The sequence below is a fragment of the Ptiloglossa arizonensis genome, chromosome 2 (genome assembly GCF_051014685.1).
Source record: "Ptiloglossa arizonensis isolate GNS036 chromosome 2, iyPtiAriz1_principal, whole genome shotgun sequence".
In the NCBI taxonomy this organism is placed as follows: Eukaryota; Metazoa; Arthropoda; class Insecta; order Hymenoptera; family Colletidae; genus Ptiloglossa; species Ptiloglossa arizonensis.
In genome coordinates this window covers 18,621,761-18,642,255 of record NC_135049.1, presented here as the reverse complement: position 1 = coordinate 18,642,255, position 20,495 = coordinate 18,621,761, and the positions used below count along the sequence as shown (strand labels likewise).

General features: G+C 35.9%; 2 protein-coding genes across 2 annotated transcripts in view; one reads left to right on the top strand and one right to left on the bottom strand.

Annotated features, from left to right (window-relative positions):
- Sprt (PDZ domain-containing protein sprite) overlaps positions 1-20,495 on the top strand; it is a 145,580-nt gene that overhangs the window by 26,813 nt on the left and 98,272 nt on the right. The window lies entirely within an intron of this gene.
- Positions 1-20,495, bottom strand: part of LOC143143693 (uncharacterized) — a 103,475-nt gene that overhangs the window by 28,031 nt on the left and 54,949 nt on the right. The window contains exons 6-10 of the mRNA XM_076305266.1: positions 14,078-14,175; positions 13,248-13,500; positions 11,103-11,244; positions 6,641-6,786; positions 5,300-5,397 (exon numbers count right to left, since the gene is read on the bottom strand). Coding sequence (XP_076161381.1) covers positions 5,300-5,397; positions 6,641-6,786; positions 11,103-11,244; positions 13,248-13,449 — 588 coding nt within the window. The 5' untranslated portion in view covers positions 13,450-13,500; positions 14,078-14,175. The remainder of the gene's footprint in view (positions 1-5,299; positions 5,398-6,640; positions 6,787-11,102; positions 11,245-13,247; positions 13,501-14,077; positions 14,176-20,495) is intronic.

The following is a 20,495-nucleotide window of genomic DNA, read 5'->3' as shown; positions in this document are numbered from 1 at the left end:
ATTTGGATCATATTTTTGCTCAGAGTCTTCGATTGTGTATAATCGAATGGAAAGACGTTTTAAGATTAACTCTTCGAGGTACAGTTGCCAAACGTGTGAAACGATACAAAATAACTAAAAGTAAGAAATAGATCACTTAGATTGAAAAAAATATTCATGATCTGTATTCGTCATTGTCTTCTGAATTAGAATTACGCGTTGATGCACAGTTGGAGTCTTTCGTATCATAAGTACGAACAAGTAGAGAGACAATAGAATCTACTCGACCACGGTAGAGAACAGACGCGACTTTATACTATTCGTATTTATCGACCGTGTACACATTCTTTATTTACGATGAAATATTCTTAGAGGTTTACGATTACAGTAAATAAGCGTACTATCGACTTGTTTGCCAATATTCCACGAAATATTGTTGCACGAGTCCTCGGGATTTTAGGAAAGAAATATAGTTTTTTATTCTTGCACTCTAAAGTTGGTTCAAGTTGAAATTCCAGGTTTGATAACAATGCGTTTATGAATTAAAATGTCAAGACGAAAAGGTTTTTCTTACTAGAATATTATCCAAATACGATAAATATAAACATCCGGGGTTACACTTTTTCTTGCGTCAATTGTACGAAACTTCATACCGGTCGTTTGAAAAATGTGCATATTTGTTTATTTCGTTTATTTGATCGTAGTACAGTCACGATTTCCAAGAAAAGAATATCAATAACGCAAACGTGTACCCTCGTATGATAATAAAATAAAGTTAGAAAAACCAGAAAATACGCTTCGTGTATTTATTTTTCCTATTAGCAACTAATTGGGTGAATCACGTACGAGTTGCAAGATCCCGGCGTATAGTGACAAAGTACGTACCTACGTCACTTGTGTCTGTGTAAATAGCTTTTAGGAGCAGGTAGACCCTACCGGAGCAACCACCTTACAGTTCAGAGCCAGACTACCGAATGGTTGATATTTCACTGCGTAAACACAAGTTGGTCGTACGACCGTGAGTCGTAGAGTGGGGAAAATATTTGACGAGTGTAAGAAATGGGGATACTTGGCTACCTGGTAACCTCGACATAGGAGTTCTTGGAAAATAATTCGGACAATAAACACGACTAGACGGTATCGCCATCGCAGAACCATGGAGCTTTTCTAAGAATTACGAGCCACACTGGAAGAAACATAACAAACTGTTACCTAATAACTTCGACACAGTCTTGGAAAAGAATCCGGGTAATAACCGATGTAAATACGAGTGTACGATTAATTGGTATCGTTTTCATAAAACCATGTTGGAGCTTTCTAAGAATTCACACTTAAGGAAACGTAAGAAACTGCTACTTAATAATTTTGACACAAAGTTCTTGGAGAAGAATTCAGGCAACAATTGATGTAAATACGAGTATATGGTTAATTGGTATCGTCTTCACAGAACCATGTTGGAGCTTTCTAAGAATTCACATTTAAGGAAACGTAACAAACTGCTACTTAATAATTTTGACACAGAGTTCTTGGAAAAGAAACCAAACAATAATCGATGTAAATACGAGTGTACGATTAATTGGTATCGTCTTCACAGAACCATGTTGGAGCTTTGCTAAGAATTCACACTTAAGGAAACGTAACAAACTGCTACTTAATAATTTTGACACAGAGTTCTTGGAGAAGAATTCAGGTAACAATCGATGTAAAAACGACTAGACGATTAATTGTTATCATTGTTACAATCACGATATAGAAGCACCCTTGGAGTTAAGGGTTCATGGAGTCTGAACCGAAGGAAACGTAGTGAAATGTGTGAACGATTAATTGTTGCGAAAAGTATCCAGCAGGGGTGTCTATTTTACGAAACTGAAAGATCGTGGAGTGCTGAAAGTTATTAACAAAATACAAGAGATCCTAGAAAATGGTGGAAACGATAGACAATAAATACTATAGCATAGGTTGCATCGAGGACGAGCAGTAAAATCGTCGGTCATTTCAGAGTATCGTATTTACGGATCGATCGATGTATGTACGTAACTACAGCACGTGATTATAGTAATCGACTCACTACGCACGCCACGAAGAAAACCAAAGGCTCGACGAAACGATGTATGTTGCTTGTGTTCCGAATATTTCAATTTAAATTACTGCAATCGCACGATTTCTGTATTCTACTCTGTATTTTATGCGATAAGAGTGAACGTCACGACGAACGAATTTCTCGTATCATTTTTAAATACGAAACAAGATTCACTGCACGTTCGTAGCTGTTTAATATTTGAAACAATTTCAACGTGAAAACAATAATACAACAGACGGATCCTCGCGCGAACTTTAACGCTCGAGTGAAATTGTTAGAGAATTGTTAACGGAAAGGTAGTTCGAAACGCAAAAGTAAATTGTCGGTAAAATGAGAAGCTGGTCGAATATTTATGGAAAACAAATAGAGCCCGAGTTCCTGACATTCTGCATTTAACTATTTTGCGAACACTTTACCGGTATCATTGATTCAACTTTCGAATAGTATATTCTGAACGCGTGAGAAACTTTTTTAATATCTAAAACGATCCCAAAAAACGAACTCGAGATGGTTCTCGTACTTGTAACTAATAATTCGCCGAATGTTTTCAATATTCTCCTAGCAGACAGATTTATGCAAAATTTAAAGTATCGTAATGAAAAAAAAATTAAAATTATATTTTATATATACTCGATGTATTCCGTGTACATTGTACCCTGTACGTATCCGTATAGTTTGCAATACGTATTATTCCAGAAACTGTCTAAGGTAGAATAATTTACTATTACCTCTAGGCACAATAATACCGGGATACGCGGAAGATGTGATGCGAGATCTCGAATTAGGTGAACGCTTCGCACGTATTTGAATTGCACGATGCATAGCACGTGTTACCAATGGTCGATGCGTATGCACGCCTCTAGTAACTCGACGAGGTCATCGAGATGCACGTGTTCGCCGAAATTGCAACAGAGACATTGTCGTGCAGGCGTCTATATACGTGTGAACCGAGCAGGTGTGAAATGGCTCTTCTAGGATCGAGTTCCCATGGTTCTCAATAAACCATGTGGCGCTAAAACGTTTAAAAAGCATAAACCGAGTTTTGCGATTTACTATAAAAAAGCTCGCTCCCGACCCGTGTGCTAAATTGAATCCTTTTTCTCGTTCAGCGGTAGTACACGCTGGCTCGGAACGATGTATTGGCAGTTACGTAGGATGTTTCTTAGCTTAAGAACTAGCTTTAACAATAAACAAGCAACGGGTGGAGGGTATAAACGCGATGAAAAAAATTCATTGAAATGAACGAACGTTAACGATTATAATTTCGGAGAGACGTGTACCATGAGTATTCGTACTGCAATTCTTAATACACGTGTATTTACCTATTTGCATTCTAATTTGTGTAATATTTATTCGCAGAATTTACGAAACGAGAATACGGTTTTGCGAATTTCGAGGCTGTGGATACAAGAATATACACGAAAACACCAAATACGGAAAGGCGAATCTAGAAAGTTTTAATTTTATCTAATTGCATCGGTAACATCACTTACTCCGGAATGCAGTTTTTCAACTGCTGGGAATATTGTTATCGTAGAAGAAGTCGTTTATCGTGGGAAAAGATAGTATAGATTTTTGTTTTGTTGTACTAAACCGGAGAATTAATCGAAGAAATTGTTTTAATCGAGAGTAGTTTTGACATTTACTTTTGGTAGTGAATTAGTGACCATGTTCTGAAGATTATACGGATTAAAATACGGGGTACGTTGATTCACGCGTTGTTAAATACACTTAAATGTACGGGAAACAAGGGTACCTGGGTATTTAAAATCACACGTACAGAAGTACACGTGTGGTTAAATACACGAAATAGAGATCTCTGGTGTCCATTGTTCTCGAACTAGAGTCATTTTTCCATTGTGATAATTCCTAGCGACAAATCGAGCTGGTATTATTTCTATTGTATCCGTTTCCCCGTGGCGAAATTGAGAAGTCAATCTTACTTAAATTTCTCGAGTTAGATACTCGATCGATCGTGCACGAGAAAGTAGCCAGATATTTAAATTTATAAATTCAAGGGGTATCAAATTTATACATTTAATAAAATTTCATAGAAATGGTTACATAAACATCTAATTTTTAATATAGAAAGAAAAAGAATTAGCGAGCAATTTCCTGACGAATGCATTTCTTGAACTTGAATTCACCGATTTAATTCAGAAACTATTCGAGATTCAAGGGTCTTGAATCATTATTCAAGGGTTAGTATTAGAATAGTTTTTTAACGTGTACAACAAGATTGTCAGCGTATCCGACAAATACTTGCAATTTTCGAAAGATTGAGAAACTCCACGATACAACGATAATAGTTTCGCGATACACCCGAAGGTGGCCCTTTAGTGCACTTCGTGTAAATGCAAACAGCTGCGCGTTTCTGCAGCGCAAAAAATGACTATAACTCGAGAGCAAGGTCGAATAAGTTTGTACGAACTTCCTTTGTTGTTTTTGCGTTCTCCTTGCATTTCTCAAAGCGTGAGTTTCACGTGTCGTAAAACATTCTGAATGTATCGATTAGTGGAATAAAAGTTCAAACACTGGCAACTACCTGCGAGATGATGGAGTTTTAATAGCATTTAGTATAGTTTCTTGGTTGAAACTTGATATTGTTAATATGGAACAACTTTATGTCAAGGCACTCATTGAAATTGCAACTTGGAAATGGAACATGTTTAATGTTACGTTTGACCGGTATCTTTATTAACTATTTTCATTAAATATATTTACGTACGTTCCTTCTCTCCAAGAATGTTTGAAACACGAATAGATGAATATGTAGAAAATTTAGTGAAATCATTTTCTAAAGCGACAAACGATTGGAAAGTATATATAAATTATATTTTGTTACCGAAGTACGATACAAGGATTCTGATATTAAATTTTCAATTACGAATAATTGCAATTTATATTGAAATTATATTTTGTTACTGTAGTACGATACAAGGATCCCGATATTAGATTTTCAATTACGAATAATTGCAATTTATATTTAAATTATATTTTATTACTGTAGTACGATACAAGGATCCTGATATTAGATTTTCAATTACAAATAATTGCAATCTATATTTAAATTATATCTTGGTGCTGTAATACGATACAAGTGTACCGATGTGAGATTTTCAGTTACGAATGCAAATTGTTTTAAACTGAATACGCGTAGGACCGTTTTAGTTAATTAAAGAAACAGTTAGTTAATTCTACCTTACTTAGTTTACGATTAACGTGTCAGATTAAACTTACTTGTATGTAGGGTTGAGGTTGCTGAGAAGAAGGTGGAGGAGGAGGAAGAGGGCCTCCAGTTACCGCTTGATCCTGTTGAGGAGATGTTCGTGGCGGTTCTGAAACATTCAACCCGGTAGTTAACTAATTAAACACGTTGTCATTAAACATATCTCACTGCAGTACTTCCGTCTACTTGCTTTTTAAACATTCTTTGCGAACAGGTCGCGTAAATCGATATCAATTACGTTCCTAGCTCGCCTGTTTCAAATATTAACACACACCGTAGAGGCGTTTCTAAAGCAATTTAATTCGTTATAAGCAAAGAAAAAGCATGTAACGCGAATAGAATTTTTCATGAGCAATGTTATCAAATATGTTCGTGTTCATTCTGAACGGTACTCCTTTATGAAAATATTATTCGAGAAAAGCGATTTGATCGTTGTTAGCTTAATCTATTCTCTGTATTTTATTGTTGTGCAACATCGAGACGATAATATTTACTTTCTAGTATGAATTTTTCTCTCAAAGGTACAATGATATTATTATTATGACATATATTTTTATGTATTCAATGTTTATTATTTTTATGAAACGACAAAATAAATCATCAAGAATATATTCTTGAGTAGTTGTATTTTTCAAAAACACCAAAACGAGATACTCGATTTTTACGATTCGGTGTCTTCAGAAATTGACCGTTAATTAACGTTTATCGTCACGAACGATTTTCCATTTTAATCGTAATGGTCGATCAATTACTTTAATTACAATTTGCCCGATACTGATTCATATCAGTGCGAACGCTTCTATGACAGGTAGTCGTAGATGAAAGCGATATATCACGCATGGAGAATCTAATTTCATCTAACAATGAAAATTAAAATTTGCGATTAATCCATTAGTTCATTGAAGTGTGAAAACAGAGATACTTGAAACTCACCGAGTGTACGGAAAACGATTGATCGATTTCGAAATTTTACGCAACAATACTAATATTTTGCACTTTGTTGATAATTAAATATATCAGTCGAGACAGGTGAAATGAAGATTGAGGTGTGAAAACAGAGATAGTTGAAACTCACCGAGTGTACTGAAGACGATTGGTCGACTTTGAAATTTTACGCAACAATACTAATATTTTGTACTTTGTTGGTAAATATATCGGTAGGGACAGGTGAAACGAAGATTGAAGTGTGAAAACAGAGATAGTTGAAACTCACCGAGTGTACTAAAGACGATTAGTCGACTTTGAAATTTTACGCAACAATACTAATATTTTGTACTTTGTTGGTAAATATATCGGTAGGGACAGGTGAAATGAAGATTGAAGTGCGAAAATAGAGATTTATTGAAACTCACCGAGTGTACGGAAGACGATTGGTCGACTTCGAAATTTTTTGCCTGCTCTGACGGCAGTGACGATGAGTTGGTATTGCGTGTCAGCCCTAAGTCCGCTCAACGTTACCGCTTCGCTATTTCCTGCGACCTCCGCCACCACCCTGTAACTAACCATCTTGCGATTAGTTATTATGCAGTACAGTTTCACGATTACTGGGTACAAACGGATATAACATATTATTTAAACTAATTACACGTCGATAGTTAAAAGTTGCATATGTTTACCAACATTTACCAGAACGGCCATCAACAATCAAAGTGTCTTTCCATATACATTCGACGACAAACAAAACAGGGAACGAACTAATTTTAAATTCCATCGAAAGTTTGTTTGCTCGATTAACTGCTACTTTGAGACACAGTTTAATCGAAAAATTAATCAAGAAATTATATACAACTGTTTTATCAAACATGCGTGAATTTCTAAATACTGTGGGAACAAATACGATAAGTTCGATTCGATTGTGAAATATATATATATATACGGCTTCGCAATTTATCCATTATAAATTTTCCAATTTACTCGATGAAAAGAAAAAGTTGTGTATCGCACCAGAAGAGAGTAAATCCATTCTTCGAGTAAAAGAAAAGCAATCACGAACTACTTCTTCTGAAAACAAGAATTCTTAAGGGATTACACCGGGTTGGAATTTTCAAAAATATTGACAAAAATTATTTTCCATAAGTCGATCGATTAAACGAACGATATTCATCGTACACGAGAAAACACATCATTTTGAATAGATCCGTCGTTTTAAATGAAAAATTAACTTACCGATAAAATAAAAATTATTTTCGTACTCTGTAAACGATGTATATCCACGTACTACAAACACGAACTCTTCGAACATATAGTTTCATGGTAGTATATTTTTTTAAAACTCTTCAATAATTTACTGGTGTAACCCCTTGATAATGTTCCTCGATGTTCTTCGACGATAAAAAAATTATTATATCGGATCGTTCGGAAAGTCGTTTCGTTTTTTTTGGTGAAAATTAAACACGATTTTTATTAGAGCGTATAAACATTTTATTAAATTATATATTCTCCATTTTGGAAAACGAAATGACTTCCCGAACAATCTAATATATTGAAAATTTCGGGTTCTCTCGTCTTTGTGGTGATTCGAGCCACGTGACCTGTTCATCGAACTTTGAATTCGAGCGCAAATGGTCGATTTGCGGTTTTTTATGTTTCAGTTTCGTCACCCTTCGAAACGTCATAATCTGAGAATCTTGAACGATTCTGCAGCTCGCGTACCCGGAAGACCAATCGCGAGAAATTCCAATAATTACTCGATTAACTCCAAGAATCCCAGAACAATACTCACCGAAAGGGGAAATCGGAAATATTCCTCTCCTTTCGTTTTCGTAACGCATCGTTATAAGCGCGTCACGTGTTCCTCGATAAGAGAACACAACCGATAACACGTATCCGATACGTCGGGAACAAGTGGACAACACAACCTACACTATACACACCATCCAAGTTCACCAACACGCTAACGTGCATTTCATCTCGCGCGTCTAATTAGAATTTCATCTTGTTACACTGTTATTGACCGTAAGTATAAATATATAAATGTGTTACGAGTCACGTTCGTACCATAACCATCAACTATAGCAAAGGAAGGCGTTGCTGTCGCTATAACCTGTAATTTGTAATCATCAGTTTCGATCGCTTAAGCCCCGGGTATTTCAAACAACTGTATCTAAATTTGCAAGAAACCGTACCGATCATTGACCGATAAGTGTTGGGTCGATGAACAGTGATTATTCACTCACCACTTTCGATCGTTTTCGTTTCTTTTGCAAGTAATCCATTTAGAAAGCGAAAGGTGTCTTATCATCAGACTCGTTTACTCGTATCGTTAATATTTCGATAGTTGATTTGGAAAATATTCGTCGATCAAATTTGCGAATAAAAATCTCAGGTGGTGGATCATTTCGAAAATTGAGTTAGTCGGTTTATGTATCTTTTAAGAATTCAAGGTTTCGATAGTTTTCTATCTATTGTTTGTACAACTTTGTTACAGCTAGCAGAGCATTGTATTGAAGATATACGTATTTTGTTGTATTTATATTCGTAAGAAACATTGTTATTTTATGAAAATAAAGAACCAGGTATGAAAAAGTTAATTATAATATATTTGGAATTGACAAATTCGTGAGTTTCGAATAGAAAGAAATGATTTCTGCTTTTCCTTTTAATAGTCTCTTCTGGGATTCCTGCTCATCAATATGTAACAACTGACTCACAGTGGCCAATCTTATCAAGCCAGGAAGAGGAAATGATAAAAACGATATTTATGGATCCTTGGTTTGGAACTTTATTGGTTTTGAAATTCGTGTTAGCTTCAATTGGCAAGAAATTCAAATACAAGCACTACAATAACGATTACGTAATTCTCTAACAGATTGATTTAAAATTACGATAAAAAGAACACGAAAAACAGAACCATCGTCTGGAGTGACATCAAGAGAAGGGACAGAAATTATGGTGAAATCTTGTGGTAATTACTAACGAGAAGATCGAAAGTTAAAAAAATCATTTTGTTCGCTCTAATTTGGTGCTTAACACTTTTTTGAAAACTATTGATATCTTTTCAGAACATTAGCCACTCTTTTTGTACCAAACGCGTATTTCATCTCAGCACTGTTTATCTCGACGATCGATTTTAATCGGATCGATAATTACTTAGAATACATAACGTCTACATCGTGAATTAAATGGATTTTTGTTATTTATAGAAATTCGATATTTCGATGGTCCCTAGATCGAACAAATTGGCCACTGTGTGACTTGAAACGATTCCTGGGCATTCCGGTTTAGACACGTGCGACGTTTAATTATGCACAAATCTCAGTTTATGATGTTTCGCTGGCAATAGAATGCCTATTTACTTTGCGCAGCAACGTGTAAGACGTTAGCCGAGTTGTAAACCGCTATTAAAAAATTCTCAACGTGTGTTTGTGTGTTCTCGTGTAAATATCGTTGCGTCGATCAAATACTGTCATCGAACAATTTCCTTGGGTAATAAAAGGTAATGGAAGTACCGCGATAAATATTAATTGCCGCTCGTTTCGAGATCACGAAAGCCAACATTTTATACCTCGTTAAAATTACACATTTCTCGTGTCCGAATCTCACGATCGAGATTAAAAAGTCCCGTGTCTGTTTATGAAAACGGGGACTTATCATTCACCGTTCCCGTTGGTGTGTTAAGTGTTGTTCGTTTTATTAATTAATTTTCGATGACACTTTGCTACGCTACGGTGTACAGGGTTCTCGTTAAATACTTGTACTACAAGCATTGTTCGTTCGTTTGAACTACCACGAAACAAATAGGTGTCTGTGAAGATGCACGATTTTGAAAAAACAAAAAAAAATACTTGAAAAAGTGCTATGTACCTGTCGTTGTGTTTCCTGCGCCGCAATAGAAGTGAAAGTATCGGTTAATATTAATTCTTATGTAAAATCTGACACCGACCGATATCGATTCGTAAATAAATCGGAGCACTCGTTTCTGATCGATCAGCTATTATTATTGGTGTTCACGTGTCGCGTGTAATTAGTTATTTCAATTCGGGGGGGAGGGGGGGAAACGTGGATCGTTTTCCTCTTTCTGAGAATACAAATACAGAGGAACATTGGAACACAGTTGGATTTTTAATTAATTATACCGAATGGAACGATGTATTCCAATTCTTTTCTTTTTCGTTCGAAACGATTCAATTTCGTGACACTGGAGTATACATAAATTCGTACGTAGAATATTAAATACTCATTTGAATATTGTATAATCCCCCTCGTGGAAAATATGCATTTATCTAGTCAACAATCGCCTTGGAACTTTCGAGAAGACAATGTACCAAGTGTATTACTCGCGTGACACTTTATACGAATGTTACATCTTTTGAAACTTAAATTTTATATACACGCTTCTTATTGTACTAGTCTCGTAATGGAACTTTTTATCGTACTCGGATGAAAAAAGCTGGTGAAGTATTCAAGCTGAAATCTACACTAATCACGTTGAACGCGAGCAACGTTTCAACATTAGGAAAATTATTAATATGAAATTTCACAATTGTTTTCCGAGGAGCACGTAATCCAACGAACGTGTTCCAAACGAAACGTATCACGCGATCGGTATGTCGAAAAATACGAGATTAACATCTATCTATGAATTTCTTTTAAAATTTATACACACGATAGTTTTACCCATTTCAGTTACTGTATTTGGTGTACTTACAAATTCGACAGTATTTTAAACAGTGGCATATCTTTTCGTACGATCCACAGTGTATCGAGAGTAAGTGGTACAGTAGTCACTCGTAAATGTATTTTGTGATGTTTGAATTTTTCTCGACAATTCTGTACAAAAGTGGATTCCAGAGTATTGTAATCGAGGAAACGCACCTGGCATCGGTTGGTTTGTACGTGACGTCGTATTTCTCGACTTGTTCAACTTGACTGGTACTCCAAGAAACACGGACGGACGTTGGATTCAGGAACATCACCGTAATGTTTTCTGGAACGCCAGGAATACCTGTCACCGAGCCTGAAAAAGAAATATGCATATGCAGGTGAATGCAGTGTAGTAGAAAAACCGATATCTTGCGGTGATTCTTCGAAAGATCTTTTTTTCATCGATTGATAAAATTTTTCCTATCGATTTCTTCGATTCAAAATCGAATCAATGTAACGAAAAGAAAAGACACAATTTACTCTTTTTAATACAAAAAACTTCTTTCAATAATTTTTGTTCTTACATCGAAGTACATGGAAAAGAATCTTACGAATATATAATTCTTTTATGACGATTTTTTAGTAAATCGATTTTCCAACTTCCTATTTGAAAAATTGATTTTTAAATCGAACACTCTTTCGTACATATTTTGTTTACAAGATTAATAATTGTATTCTAGTGCCCTTTTAACACTATTTCGTAATTAAATATTAACAGATTTATTTTTCTTTTGCTCTCGTTGTGCTGGTGTTATACAAGAGAAATCGAAAGTAAATGTAAAGTCGTACATGTAAACAGATCTCTTTTTAAAGATTACACGTTATTTCATAGATGCAAACGTTAAACGAGGAATGCAAATCTGTTTCACAGATTACACACTATTTCACAGGAGTGGACATTAAGCGAAAGATCGATAAGAAGTGATATTTATTTCGCGTTAGTTGTACATTCAAGTTATACCAATTCAGATGACACGTTCGTTAAACGTGGACACTTAATACTTTGTACAAGTGTACAGAGAGAATTTACCTTTATTTGTAGATACTATTTACATTTTTTTATCAATTAAATGTTTCAACGCGCAATAGAAGGTATTAAATAATCTTGCCCGAATATACGTCGTTTGTTTCTACGTTGGCAGAATATTAATGGTAAATTATGTTTCCAAGAGAAGTGGTACTTGTGTACATCTTTTTAAATCGACTATGGTGATTGCGGTTACTTTATCGCTAGCGTCACGAAGAAATATTTGAAAGAAAAATTGATAATCAATGGCTTCGAGAATCAAAATTTCTCTTCTTGGTTTTACGGCCGGTTCAATACCGACGTTGAAAAGAAACAAATTCGAAAGGAAAGAATTACGAACGATTGTAACGACATACAATTTTGAACAGCACCCGGGCAAATGTGTTTTATTGTTGTTTCATGAATATAGATTGCAAGGAACGTCCACTCGCGCGAATAATTCAATTCATGATGTCATATCAGGGAATCGCATGGAACGAAGTTGGAAGTCACGCGAGGAAAGGTTATTGGTCACAATTATTGTTTACGGGCTGGATACGAATTGCAAATTGAGATCGCGATTGCGAACGAGGAGATGTAGTAAACGATTTACAACCTGTTTGCAGGTGACGATGATTCAGCACTGAGATGCAGTGATTTCCATTTTTCAATTTTATTTTACAATTACGCCAAGCGAAAAGAACCAACGGGAAACTTGCACTTTGCAATCGACCATTTCCCACTCGTCCAGTCTTCGATAACAGTTTGTACCAAACTCGTCGCTCGTGTATTATTAAAGCGTCTATAATTTATCGGGTCGATAGAAATCTTTTTCGATGCAAAAATGCAATTCTCGTAAATACTTCAACGTACTTCAGAACCGTGCAATTCGGTGCAACGCACGCATCGGGAGTTTCACGTGTAAAAATTCAATTGTTATTGTTGTGAAGTTCAGATTATGATATCTAGTTTATTATAATACGTAGGGATCTCGCGTATCTGGTAGTATATTTATTGTATATATAAGAATATAAAGTTCGAAGAAATGCGTATACAGTGATGTGTCTTGATGTGAACGACGACAGTGTCTTGTGGTCTTTTTGAATCTGGATTTGGAACTCGACTGAAAAGAAAAACCAAAAGGAAAATGGCCAAACTGTTAACTGCATGGCGGACGACCCTTTCGCGCCAATATAAAGACAGTTCTTGAAACTGACACCGACATCTGACACCCTTAAGATCGTTGTTGCATTCATTCCAACAGTTATTAAAATATGAAATATCGAAATATTAAATATTGTGCATCTTACCGACGAAACCAGCTCCTTGAAGGAATAGTACAGTGGCCCAAAGGACCATGCCGCCAACGTCGCGGACCAAGGTTGGACCGCGTATTCTTTCACACATGTGCTCGTCCCCGGTTTCTTGTTCCCTCCGGGATGTGCGTTTTCGTGTCTCGCGTACGACTTTTTGATAATCTCTGCACGCACCGGTCTGTAGATCGGGGCTCATCTAACCACCTCTGCCGTTCTGCATTCTCCTCCTCTCATTACGCGACAATCGCTGCAACGAGAAACGAAGACATCGGTAATGATAACAATTTAGAGCGATTCGCACGTTGATCGATGTCGGATGTGAAAGTTTCGCGCTAACGATGAATTTCAGTGTCTCGTGGAACACACATTTTAGATAAGTGATCGGTGAAAAAATCTGAATTTGTAAGGGTCTGAGTTAGGTCTGGGTTGTGTCTCGTATGAAAAAAAATTTGTTCTTACTTGAAATTTATAAATAATCTATCAGGTAGGAGTAAGGAAAATTTTTCGTCGAGAAGAATTTGTTTTTTTCAGTGATCGTTTGTTCCGCAGTAGCGATACTTTCTTGTCTCTAAGCGATAGATAAGCGATGAGCGATCAGATATAAATTTCTCTCGCGAAGGCCCCTGAACGATAGATAAGTGATCGATGAAAAAAAAATATAAATTTGTAAGTGTCTCGCGGAAAAGCTACTTTCTCGCTTCTAGGTGATGAACGATCGATGATAAAACACATGTTTCTCTAATAATCGAAAAATGAAACTTTAAAGGTTGAAATACCCCGTTAAATCGATCCATTAAAATATGTAAATTAGGAGAAATACACACCATTAGAGCAGGATCGCCCCGAGGGTTCTCCAAACGGTACATCGTAGCTGCATCTCGTCGTTCAGGCAACGTGGTAACAGATGCATCTCAATCGTGGTCTGCAAAAAAGGAAAAGAAAATGCATTATTTTGCATTAATTACGATTGCAACGTGTTATCTTTCCACGGTACGTGGAAGTTTGCTAACGAGATTATTCACATTTCGTGCGTTAATTAGCAGGGAAATTGGATATTGTATTTGTTCATGCGTGAGAGTTGTGTTTAACTATAAACGAGGAAATCGTTGCTATCGGGTAGATGTGTGCATTGCTAATTAGATCGATATTAAACGCGACCAACGGAAGTTTGAGGGTTAATTTCGCATAATTTGCGAAACTTTCTTTCGGTTCTCGCGTTTATAGAAATACAACGAAATTGCAGCGGTCGTGGGAAATGCAGGTTACGTGTCTTGCCGCGGGCGTTGCAATTAATCCGCTGCACGCTGTGTAATTTTAATAGGGTAACTTCCATGTGGCGTTGCAAAATGAATACTTCGCGGGTAGTCGACGCAACGAGTCCCGCTTAATCTCGTCAAAACGTATGCACGTGTGATCGATAGAGACCGCTTTATCAGTTGCAGCTTTTTCTATTTTCCGCGGGCCGCGTGCAACGCGCCAAAAATGGAAAACACATTTCCGGCCGACGCATCGTGGAAATAGACGCGCGATAAAACCAACGGGCCGAGAATGAGCATAATTAAATAATCAACGAACGAAAATAGTAGAAAATAAAAACGGAACGTCGACCATCCGAGGTATAAATCATTCTCGGTTAGCGATTTTTACGGATAATCGTTCCGGATGTAGCAGATTTTCGAACAAGTCGTAAAACGACCGGTGATAAAATAATTTTCATATAAGTATGCGTATTGTGTAAGACAAGTACGCAATATTTTGTAAGAGAAATATTATATATTTTGGAAGAATAATTTGTCAATTTTGTGTACCGTTCAATTTTGAATGTACTTCGAAGTAAATGTTTGTCGAGCATTTGTTTCTTTTTGTTTGTTTGTCATACTTGAGTGTATCACACGACGATATTGTTACAAGGTTGACGGATGTAATGGACTGGTTGATATTTTTTTTTTTAATGAAATCGTCTTTGAAGAGGTTGAAGGAAGAAATTTCATGGCCTCGTGTATTAAATCTAGATCTAATACTAGATTTAAAAGAATAACGAGAAGTGAACAATTGTAACTTCAAAATAAATTTTCCAATTAACAATGATAAGTAATCGTTTGTCTCCTTCTTCCGATCTTTCGATGCTTACAACTTTAAAGCTAGAACAACCCGTATTTTGGGTTGAGTATTCTCAGTGACCTTCGGTATAGTTCAAGGTCACTGGAGTCAATAAGATCCGTGGCAATGCTCATAAGTACCGAACTTTTTCAGGTTTTAATGATCGACCCAACTGATTGTCCGATTAACCGATTTGTTGATCAGAAATTTCGCGTGTGTGAATACATTTAACGATCTATGTGTGTACTTTCGTGTGTAAAGTGATTATTTGGAGCAGTGTTTCTCAAACTCCACCTTTCTCTGTATTTTCACGATAAAGCAAAAACTTTCGTTGGATAGTAGAATTAAATTATTATTTCTTAAATGTATTTTATTTATCATACGTATCCTTTCAAATTTCTTATCGCATTTAAACGATTTTATATCATTTAATTTAAACTTTGCGTACATTGCACGTAAAAATAAATATGAAAAAAATTAATTGACCGAAGTAGATTCTCTCGAGTATTAATATACTTAATAGTATTTAAGAAGAAATTAATCATTTTTAACGAACAATGTTACAACAGTACCACTGACGATAAAATATTTTTTAATGTGTATTTTAACGGTGATGAAATATTACAGTATATTACAGTATTACTTCACTGTAATACTTAGTTCTTTTTTTTTTTTGCAAGAGCTGAGGGGGAGGGTCTCCATGAATATTTGCAGACAACAATTTGGGAAACACTGATGAGTTTCAGCAACCGAGTTTCCCAAACTTTTTTCAGTCACGGCACACTCTTTATCTCGCGATCTATTTACAGAATATTTAACATCCCTTCAAGGTTATCTGACATTTAAAATGAAAAACATATGCAATATATGCATAGATGCATTTTATTTTTATAAAGTATATAAAGAGAACACATAGACGTGTACAGATGATAAAATCGATTGAAAATTCAACTTTCGTCCCAATTGAAATTCAAACAATCAAAATTACAAGTTTGTTTAAATTCACTGTCACGAATTTCCTCCTCGATCGGTTATTTTTATTGCTTCATCTCGAGTTACGTGTTCATCCAACGAGAAGCTACGCAACAACGAATTTAAATAAATTGAAACATTCACCACGAACGACGTAATCGAAATTTCAAACTCGCGACCAAGTTATCGGTACTATTTTTAGTAAAAAAAATAATAAACTGTTCTAACACTGTTAGTCATCCGTATACATCGCTCCCTTTTTTTCTAGATGTCACTACAACGTTCAAACCGAGTTTGCGCAAAGCCCGCCAAAATAGTGTTTTCACTCCGTCGGTGTGTTAACAATCGAGAGAAATAACGTAAAAACTCGTGACGACACGAACAAAGTGCTACGTGTGCAAAATTCGATTATTTTATCGTTCCAATTGTCAATTAACATTTTTCACGGAGTATTCTTCACATTGCACAAAACACCCTCGATTACGATTTAGGAACAATAGAATCAAGGAAGAAGAAAAAATTGGAATACAAGAGGCGGGCACTTTCGAAAAAAAAACAAAAAAAAAAAACAAAAAATAAAAATGGAGCAATCGGTACCAGCGATAAGAATCGTTGGATCCTTAACGCGCGTACAGTATCAATGGCAATTTGCGCGTGAACGCGATACGAATCGTTAATAGTGTGGGGTATGGGTGGGTGCTGACCTTTCCGGGTTGCGTGGCACGCGCACAAACTCAAGTAAGCACACACACGGTTTCCAGTCAACGAAAACACCGAACAAAGCGCCACTGACAGCCGGCTGGCCGTAAGCTTTCGAGCAACAAATGAAGATTGCGGTTTACATTGGCCCGCCTTTATGCGCAGCCTCCAGGAACCGTGGTTCTACGGTTCGGGCAACTGTATCACGAACCAGTGACGCCCCTAGGGATCCCGGGGCCTGTTATTTTTACTCCAGTGTAATTAAAAAATTGGCAGGTGTTGGTCGTTACAGTGTACAATTGTAGATTAAAAAGCTACAGTTTTTAGGGGACCACGGTAGTGGTCGTATATTTTAGGGTTATTAGACAATTTTCAGGTTTTGGTCGTTACAGTGTACAGTTGTACATTAAAAAGCTACAATTTTTAGGGAATTACGGTAGTGATCGTATATTTTAGGGTTATTAGAAAATTTTCAGGTTTTGGTCGTTATAGTGTACAATGTACTTTAGAGGCTATAATGGTGATTATATGTTCTAGTGTTGTTAACAAATTTTCAGGTGGTCGTTATAGTATACAATTGTACATTAAAAAGATACAGTTTTTAGGGGACTACGGTAGTGGTCGTATATTTTAGGGTTATTAGAAAATTTTCAAGTTTTGGTCGTTATAGTGTACAATTGTACATTAAAAAGCTACAGTTTTTAGGGAACTACGGTAGTGGTCGTATATTTTAGGGTTATTAGACAATTTTCAGGTTTTGGTCGTTATAGTGTACAATTGTACTTTAAAAAGCTACAATTTTTAGGGGACTACGGTAGTGGTTGTATATTTTAGGGTTATTAGAAAATTGTTAGGCTTTGGTCGTTATAGTGTATAATGTACTTTAAAGGCTACAATGGTAGTCGTTCGTTACAGTTTAATTGAAAAATTTTCAGGTGTTGGTCGTTATAGTGTACAATGTGTACAATATGTTATTGAAAAATTTTCAGGTGTAGAATGCACTGTAAAAACCTATATTTTGTAGAGAACTATTATATATTCCAGTGTCATTAAACAACTTTCAGGTGTTGGTCATTACATTGTACAATTGTACTCTAAAGATTTATATTTTTCAGGAAAATATAGTGGCCATAGAATTTTCACAAGTCCTTAGAAATACACTTTATCGAATATATAATAGATACATAGGAAACATGGTAATTATACTAAATTAGCATAATGCTCTATAATACAAGATGTTCCCGGTCATACGAAAGTTGAACCGAAAGGATTGCATTCAAATTGATTGCACTCAAGTTGCAGCAATTTTTATACCAAGTACTGTATATTGTTTCCAATCAAAATTTTCCACAACAATACTAAATATACTTTTAACAATGCGTTAAAAAAAGAATGGATGCCTCGGTTGGTGCAATTACATTCGTTTGATTTTGATAAAATGTGGAAGTTAACAATAAGTGCAGGGTTCGATGCAAGTGCCTCGGTGCTGAGAGCAGTACTGTCGCAAACAGCTGCAACTTGACGCGCTCGTCGCTGCTGTTACCAAAGTTCCTTCCAAAACTGTTTATCGAACGTATTGCGGCTAATATTGTCCCTATTTATTTCATAAATTCACATATACAGTGAAATCTCGGAAACGTTATAATTTCGATGCTGCAAAAGAAACCATTATTCATCGACATTTTCAAGTACGTGCAAGCCTTAAAGAACACTGTTCAATCGATGCTATAATAGCACAGATCTTATTACACTGTTCGAAAGTGTGTGCCACAAATGTTAGTACGTATGTATATCGAAGTACTTAAACAAATAAAAAAGAAAATTTCACTAGATGAAGGGATTGATGAATCAAGTGAATTTTTATAGAATATACATTACTAATATATTCAGTTAGCCATGAAGTTGAATTTTTTTGTAAATAAACTAGTTGTACGTTGAAACGATAAATTAAAAAAAGGTATATCGAAAAATTAAAATTCTATGTAACAATGAACCGTATGTTTCTACTTTTGTTTCGTGCAACAAATTTCAACGTTTTCGATACAAAAGTAAAAAAAAATACCTTTCTATTGTAGTAATAGCTTCGTATTAGAAACAATTGTTGTAAACTGAAAGATTTCGAACGGTTAGAAAATTCGATCGAAATTGTTCGTTTCGTGGAAGTGGCACGTTTTCTTGGCCGAACATCGTAAAACATTGGGCGTGATTATTTTCAGTAAGAATTTAATTCGATTAGTCGGTTCGAGTGCATCGAACTGAAGAAACCGGTGCAACGATTGTGCGTTTTTCGACGCTTGAAATTTCTCGATGCGACATGATTTTCAAGGGAATAACACCAAGACTAAACTGCAACACGTCGGGGGTCTGACAATTTTACACCGTATTTCACGGCGTGTCGTTGAACGTTTGAAGAAACAAATGGCTTTCAATATACAGCCACCGTTGCAAACGACAAGTAAACCGTAATTCATGACCACGGAATTTCGCAACATTTCAACGGCCTCGAAATTACACTAACCAGCCGGCAAGTCGATTTACGAAAATAGCCGCTCGGTTTCGGCAAATTAACGTCAATGAACCAAGATGGGAATGAGTCATCCGCAAAATTATTCTCGTACTTTCACTCGTGGGGTAAACATTAATTGGAGTACCGTTGATCCGTGAAAATATTTATCGAAGAGCGTATCTGTATTTCCGTAAGCCGTGTTTATTCTCCGCGATACAAAACTTGCCCGTAGGTATCCAACTGAAACGAATTTTCCTACAAATTTCATTCGCGATATTAGGTATTCCGGTCCCGTCTTCGGTTAAGCCGATTACGAGCGAAATTAGTTGAATTATTATGTTTGACGTGGCTCGTAATTTTCTTAACAAAGGGGGCGGAAATTTGCGACTGTCTCTAAATTGTATTACATTGCAAGGACAGCAATAAGAGAAATACAGAATAGAGAATACAGAATAGGGAATACAGAATGCAGAATGCAGAATGCAGAATGCAGAAATGCAGAAATGCAGTTACTCGTATTGTACATAGGTATATTCTATGCAAATAATAGACTTTAGCTATTTCAAAAAAATAGTATTTACCATTGGAAAATTCAAAGAAAATAGTAGTAGTTACTGTTATAAATTTTACACATTTTATCAAACTCTGTTGCATATATTTTTATAATTCGTCGATTTTTCCTTACAATTTTTTACGAAATTTAATGCATAGACGTACCGAAAATATTACAATTTGATTACAGAGTCGTGATACGATTTGGCATAAGCTTCGCGAAACAGTAACGCGTATTTCAGAGATTTTGTTCAAAAGTTGTTTACTTCTACGAGTATATCCACAATAAAAGTTCGATGCAATTGGAGGTAAAACGACCTTGGAACGTAATCCAATTTTAAACCGTGCCGCGAATCTTTAACGGTAAATAGACACGGTAATATTTGTGCTCGGATAAATAATTAATTTACAAA